The following is a 7,588-nucleotide window of genomic DNA, read 5'->3' as shown; positions in this document are numbered from 1 at the left end:
ATTTATTGACCCTGATTTCATCTATTGATTTAGACCTGTCGGTCACTATCTGATTTTCGTTGCTGAAGCAGAATGGATGCATGAAAAATGGGAGTGCTGATGATACTGGCAGCTTATACAGGCATGTAAATACACAGGTCCTCCAAATATTTTACGATGCTGAAAAGAATTACACAGCCATGCATTTTGTTATTGTTTTATTAGTCCCCTCTGACACAAGCTTATGAAAGACATAATTCCATATATGTATATGAAACAGCTTTTTTTTCAGTTGAAGAACATTACATGTGTATAATTAATCTTACATTTATAATATAAATCATTGTCAATGTTTTAATGTGACAAAATTCAGGGTCTCTCTCTAGATTTATTCCATGTTACTGTTTAAGTTCCTTATTTACACATCAAATGTCATCATTTGTTTGAAATCTATCTACTTTACATCCAGATGTTTAATCAAAACATGTACTAATTATACCGATTGCTTGTTTTTCTTCTATGAGCTTTTTAAAACTTAAATAGTGAAATACTTCAAAATAGTAAAAAAATAGTATTGAATATTGTTTTAATTTTCAAATGAAATAATGAAAAATGTAAATAATCAGATGAATATAATGAGATAAAAAGTACACTTGCCTGTGTAGGGTGGTAAGTATAAAGAGCTATGAAACTGCAATACCTCACATTATGGAATTACAGTAAATGTACCTGGTTCCATTCCATCACTGGTGGTCTGTGGAGCTATATAGTAATTAGTCCAATGTGCTAAAAGCTCCCCTGTGTTGACATGGCTCTTTCTACCTGGGCCCGTCTGCTCTGAGCAGTTAGTGTAAGAGCTACTTTAAGGTAATGTGTGAAAACCATCTACTTATTGCATTGAAAGACTAAAATATTTGATGTGAAGTTCTACAAAAACATCACAGTTTTGGATACATTTTTCATAAGACACAATCAGAAGGTCTGAAATTTCGCACATGCAATATGTGAGAACAGTTAACAGAAAAGTTTCTAAAATCTGTTTACAGATGGGGTTGTTAAATGAAGACATTGCATTCCACTCTAGCATACCGGCACCACTGGATATAACCGTGGCCGTGGTCTACTCTGTTTTTGGTGAGTTAAATCTAGTTTACAATACTATCAATGAGTTTTCTCTGAGTTCTGCTCAAGCTGAAATGAATAGCAGCATGAAGCAAGGCATCCTGCAGCGAAGCCTTGCAAGTACACTTTTATTTTTAACTGTGTTACTGTGTGTTATGCATTCCACTTCCACCTATATATACCCACACCCACTGTGTACTCATCCATCTGCATTTACTGTTTGTATCACAGATGTCATACATGGTGTGTGTGTTTTTTATATATATATAGAACCAGTGATTTTGTCAGTATTAATGAAGATACTCTACATTTAATATTTTACAGAATCATCAGCAATTCTATGTATTTGTATATGTTGCTAGGTAAATATGATAAAGCAGTATCCAGTGTTATGCCTGTAAGACAGTAGAAGTGTGAGTTTCTTATTATTCTGTAGATCCATAATACTTTGAAAGTTATATATACACTTTGTGGCCACTACTGTTCATGTGCTTGTTCGTGCATGTAGACATGATGAAGATGAAGATGAACGGCTGAAATTCAGACCAACCATCAGAATGAGGAAGAAAGTTGTTTTAAATGGTTTTGAATATCACATGGTTGTTGGTGCTGGACAGGCTAGTCTGAGTATTTCACAAACTGCTGATCTACTGGGACACAACCCACACAACCACCTCTATGGTTTATGGAGAATACACGGCATGTTGAACCTTGAAGCAGATGGGCTACAGAAGCAGAAGACCGCACCGTCACTCCTGTCAGCTAAGAACAGGAACACTGCCTGATCTGATAAGTCTTGCTTTCCGCTGCAACATTCAGATGGCATGGATGGGTCACAATTTAGCATAAAGAACATGAAAGCATGGATCCATCCTGGCTTGTATTAGATACTGGAGGTGGTGTAATGGGGTGGGAGATTTTGTTCTTGGGCCTCTCAGTACCAACTGGCCATCGTTTAAACTTCACAGCCTACCTGAGTATTGTTGCCGACCATGTCCATCCCGTTATGAGCACATTTCCTGATGGCTGCTTTCAGGCGGATAAACTGCCATGTCAGAAAGCTCAGATCATGTCAAACTGGTTTCTTGGACATGATCTGAGCTTTCTGTACTGAAATATCCTCCAATGCGATCAAACTAGTAGAGCACCTTTGGGATGTGATTGAATGGGAGGTTTGAGCACATCATGCTGGTGCTTCGTTGTAGTACACTTTATCTAGTACACTTTGTGTTGTGTTTGTATTAATGCACTTTATGTATTTACTTTATTATGTGGCTTTATGTTTTTTGGACAGATATAAAAGTCATATCTAATGTATTCTAGGCAAAAAGCATATTATCCAGTATGTTTGTCTTGTTTTAAACGGACAGCAAATTTGATGAAGCAATTTCTGAAAAGTCAAAACAAAATCCCTCCCATTGTCACCATCAAATCAGTATTTTATTCACATTCAGGGTTTTTGTTCTGGTTTATTTTTGCAGGAGTATGTTCACTATTTGGCAACAGCACACTGTTGTACATCTCTTACAAGAAAAAGAACGTCCTGAAACCCGCTGAGTACTTCATCATCAACCTTGCTGTTAGCGACTTGGGCCTGACTCTGTCCCTCTACCCCATGGCGATAACTTCAAGTTTCTACCACAGGTACAAAACTTGGCGCCTACTCCTTCTCAATCATTGATCTTTGAGCTATATCTTTGCTTTGAGCTGTCCTCTTTCTCACGCCCTCCCACACAGGTGGCTGTATGGGAAAACGGTGTGCTCCGTATACGCATTTTGTGGCATGTTGTTTGGCATCTGCAGTCTGACCACTCTAACCCTGCTAAGCATGGTGTGCTTTGTGAAAGTATGTTATCCGCTCTACGGTAAGTCTTCAAAGAGGCTGTTTTTGCTCAGTGAAATGACACGGGATTAACTACCCTATCCCCAAGTGGCTGAGTGTTGATTTATCTGTGGAAGGAAATGAGCCCTCTGTAAAGCACTGCACATTAGCTTTTCTTTGTTAAGTGACAAGTCAAAGGGCTGTGCTCAATAAGTACTGCTTGTGATGTTGGTTAACACTGTGCAGCTGGGTTTTCTATTTGGTCCCCATCCCAAAAAAGTGCATTTCTTTCAGTGCCTTAAAAAAAAGTGCTGGGACAAAAGTAATTTTAAAGTATGAGCCTACAAATAGAGATATTCACATTAATTGCTTTAAAATTGTAATATTTAACCTTGCATATTTAAATAAGTGCTTATTTTATTTTCAGCACTGACAGACATAATATCTGCGTAGTATATAAGGCTGACGTAACATCACTCGTCATTTGATGAACTTAGATTGCTTTAGAGGGCTCATCTTTTGTCTTCTGCTGCAGCTTAATGAGGCCTCGAGTCACTTAACCTCTTTATGTTCTACCTGAGCTCCTGTGGAAATTAGCAGTCTGTATAATTACCCAATGTACTTTTACTACTCCAGTGAAACTGGTACAGCCTACTTATCACCAAACTAAAATAATAAAAAAAAAGACCTGTAAAATGCTGTGGATATGCACAGAACCTTCTCTGGGGACTGAGCTCTCTCTGAAAAATGTTTAACCATTTTCACTTCTTAAGAAACAGGCCATTGCCAATGAATGAGAATAGGCATAATTAGCCTCCTGGAAGGAGAACTGGCATTCCTGTGAGGCGCTCTTTCAGCAGACTGGCTTACAAGCCTGTGTAGAGATTGCAAAAATTTGAACTTCTTCAGGTTGCCTTATGTTATCTTTTAACAGTAGTCCAATCACTGTCTGTCAGTTGCAGAATGCAAAGGAATGCAACATAATAAAAACACCTTTCTTGAAAGTCCAAAAAAGCCATTGGGAAAAGCTAAACACTTGTGAATTCAGATGCAGTTCTTCAGCACTATGCTGTATATTAACTAGATTATGGAGTATAAGCATCTTAGAGCACACAGAGTATTTTTCACATGGTAAAGCATCATTTACCATACCATCATTTAAAGTATAAAAATGCACTGATCCACAAATGCAGTTGTGTGTCATAAATAATAACTCACATTCACATCATAAAATATTAACACAGTCTGTTTTTACAGGAAACAGGTTTAACTCTGTTCATGGCCGTCTGCTTATTGCCTGTGCTTGGGTCTACGCCCTGCTGTTTGCATGCTCCCCACTGGCCCACTGGGGGGAGTATGGACCAGAGCCTTATGGCACTGCCTGTTGCATTGACTGGCGCCTGTCCAATCAACTCAGCACAGCACGATCTTATACTGTGGCACTGTTCATCTTCTGCTACATCCTTCCATGCTGTGCTATCTTAGCATCTTACACAGGAATCCTGGTCGCAGTGCATGCATCTCGCAGAACTATGGAGCAACATGCATTGAGGCCGACTCACATGAGCAGCATCCAGATAGTTATTGTTAAGGTGGGTTAAGGTAAACTTCACTTAAACACTTCTGTGGACTGCTTTACCATGTTCTCCCCATAATGTGTGTTTATGTGTTTAAATATGTTATACTGAATGATTATACAGTGCTCGCCAATCACTAAGTAATAAGTAAAAAATTAAAGATGTAGTCAATTTATTCATACCTGCAGTTTTTTTTCACCTGCACTTTCAATTTTAAATTAAAGTGCAGGAAGACAAAAAAACGTGCATAGTGTGATCACCCAGTTATTGGTGGAAAGGCCAGGGTTTATGGGTAGCTTATAAAAACACTGCCTTAGAGAGAAGAGTCCTGTTTAGAGTTCCTCGCCTCGATTTGTTGTAGAAATTGACAGTGACCTCAATATATCTCCCTCATGATGCAGTTTCTCATTAAGAGAGAAGTTCTGGTTTCACTGTGATGGATACTGCTGCCTTTGCTGATTAATCATCATATTCTCTTCTCTGTAAGAACATCTGAGATTCTTTTTTTTTTTTTTTTAAACTCATCATGAGGAGTGAGAAGAATGCTTTTTAAATCTTTGTGGCCTCTGCATGTTCTCTTTTAAATACAAACTGTTCATATGGGGGTATAGTGGTAGATCTCCTCACCCAGCTTTTTTCTTTAAATTTGTTTTTTGTTTTTCTTCCACCACAGTCTAGAGAGAATGGCAGGGGGTGTCAAAAGCACAAAATTAAATACAGGGAAGGCCAGCAGTGATTGCACAGGCTCACAAAAACACATGGAAGAAAATCTCAAAATGTAAAAGTGTGTCTTCATTTTCTTCCAAGGACACCATTATTCAAATTTGTCTTTACAACAAATAGCCGTTTGTTTCCAGTGCTGTGAAATAGTATTTGCTCCTCATGATTTTGTAGGTTTTTGTAAGTATTTGTCATACTTAGTGTCATGAAACCAGCTGTGTGCAGGCAGGAGAGAACCCAGAAGCAGACTCACGGAAATGGGACGTAACTCAAAAAACAGCTTTATTTACAGAAAGGGGAAGTAAACAATACAAAACTAAACCATATTTTACTGTTGTTACTGTCTTCCTTTTCTGACATGCTGGGTTACTCTTATGCAGTAATACGACTCAAACCTTCAAGAAAGCTTAGCTTTTGTCTCATCAGCCCACAGTCCAGTTTTCCTTAAAGTCTTGGGGACCAACGAGATGTTTGTTGGCAAATATGAGACGAGTCTTTGTGTTCTTTTTGGTCAGTAGTGGTTTTAAACTTGGAACTATCCCATTGATGCCATTTTTGCCCAGTCTCTTTCTAATTGTTAAATCATGAACTTTGTAACCCTTTCAGGATCTTTTAGCCTGCTTCACTCTGTCACACATATTATATTTAAGTGATACAACCTGTATTTAAGTGATTTCTTCATCCAGTATTCTGACATAAGGTAATGTTTTTCAGATAGTTGGGAAAGTTGACAAGTGTTACAGTTGTGTTTGTTTTTTTTTATTAATTGGATTTGGTGAAAAGAAATGTTGAATTACACTTTCTGTGTTCTTTCTCCTGCTAGCTGAGTGCGGCTGTCTGCATTGGTTTCTTTGCGGCATGGAGTCCATATGCTGTCGTATCCATGTGGGCTGCCTTCGGACACATCGAAAACATTCCTCCCATGGCATTTGCCATGCCAGCCATGTTTGCAAAGTCCTCCACCATCTACAACCCGATCATCTACCTGATGCTAAGACCAAACTTCCGCAGGATGGTATGCAGCGATCTGGGTGCACTATGCCAGGTCTCTATGAAGGGCTGCATCTGCAGCCAGTGCCAAGTAAAGTGCTGCTTAAAGCCAAAGATCAGGGTCAGACTTCGTGCAGTCCACAGACAGACCATTCACTTTGCTTCATCCAACTCTGCTGCTCAACCACCAATAGTGACATTAAAGGGTCAGAGCTGTGAGAAGGGCAAGGATGTGTTTGAGTGCTTCAAACACAGCCCTCAAATATTTGGTGTCACTAAGCCAGCTGCCAGTAGAGAGTTATCACAAGATCGAGACATTCCAGTTCCTCTAACGCACGTGCAGAACGCAAAAAGTGAGTGCCGAAAAGAGAAATCCCTTATAGCCACCTCATGGGGGAAAAGAACTTTAGAAACGAATAATTTCTGTATCAATCTGGAGATGGTTCAAAGGCATGCAAAAGTGGCCTGGCCCTGATATTTGTTTAGATTTGTGAGCTTATTCACAAACTGTATCAATATTTTCAGGCATTAATGATACATACCTGAAGTGTTTGAGCAACAACCATGTCATATATTTATTTATTTATTTATGCTTCTTTAACTTCTCTTCCTATTCATGAAAAATGTGCCAAGTTGCATGGCTCGGATGACTTTCTTGGGGGGATTCCACCAACTGAAATAACTTCCCAGGGAAATTTATCAGATACTTTGAAGGTATTCACTTTTTAGGTGTTGCTCTGGGTTTCAGTGCAGCTAAATATGTAAAATACATTAAAATATTCCTCAACCTCAAACACTCTTCCAAGCACTGATGGAAAAAACACGCCTACATTTCGATTCCACATTGGCTAGGTCAGACGAGTGGAGTCTCTCTGTAAATGTTCAAAATCATCATTAATTCATTTCTACTTTCTAGGCTTTACATATCTAGGATTTGTTGTTCATATTTGACTATTCTTCTGGCTAACAGTGCCCTCCAGTTAAAGGTGAAATTATGCACTCTAAGAGAAGTGCTATGCAAATAGCTGCCAGCCTTTTACTATTAAAATATTAGTCATTTGTTCCAGGTAGAAGAAAAACTTTAGTTTGACCTTTGGAGATTCAGCATGTATGACACACCCAACTTATTACTTTAGCATGTTTGGGAGGCATTTATTATATTATACTACGTATCATTATCCCATAGCAATATTGAGTTAAGCTATTTATAATCATGGCTTTGTGTATAAAAGGTATTTTGTGATTTGCAAGGTAATCGTTTTTCCTTTGATTATTTATCACAGCAGCACACCCCTGTGTATAGATAGAAACTGAGAGTCAGCACTTCCTTTACTGTAACATTACAAACAGTGTTTACACTGACCACTTGCAGGTACTG

General features: G+C 38.5%; 1 protein-coding gene across 1 annotated transcript; it reads left to right on the top strand.

The window, feature by feature from the left end:
* Nucleotides 1-1,025: 1,025 nt before the first annotated feature.
* Nucleotides 1,026-6,685, top strand: opn7a (opsin 7, group member a). The gene is made up of 5 exons (XM_085389733.1): nt 1,026-1,113; nt 2,583-2,745; nt 2,839-2,966; nt 4,181-4,515; nt 6,044-6,685. The coding sequence occupies exons 1-5, from the start codon at nt 1,026-1,028 to the stop codon at nt 6,683-6,685; spliced, it is 1,356 nt and encodes a 451-aa protein (XP_085245859.1).
* The last annotated feature ends 903 nt before the right edge of the window (nt 6,686-7,588 follow it).

This window comes from Rhamphochromis longiceps, linkage group LG18 (genome assembly GCF_057381845.1).
Source record: "Rhamphochromis longiceps isolate RC_006_pf linkage group LG18, R_longiceps_female_GT1.1, whole genome shotgun sequence".
Taxonomy (NCBI): domain Eukaryota; kingdom Metazoa; phylum Chordata; class Actinopteri; order Cichliformes; family Cichlidae; genus Rhamphochromis; species Rhamphochromis longiceps.
This window is presented reverse-complemented; position numbering and strand designations above follow the sequence as displayed.

Bases quoted from the DNA above. Each gene is read 5' to 3' on its own strand.
- opn7a (XM_085389733.1), top strand. From the start codon at position 1,026: ATGGGGTTGTTAAATGAAGACATTGCATTCCACTCTAGCATACCGGCA. The intron at 1,114-2,582 runs GTGAGTTAAATC...TTATTTTTGCAG, and splicing joins CGTGGTCTACTCTGTTTTTG to GAGTATGTTCACTATTTGGC. The intron at 2,746-2,838 runs GTACAAAACTTG...CCTCCCACACAG, and splicing joins ACTTCAAGTTTCTACCACAG to GTGGCTGTATGGGAAAACGG.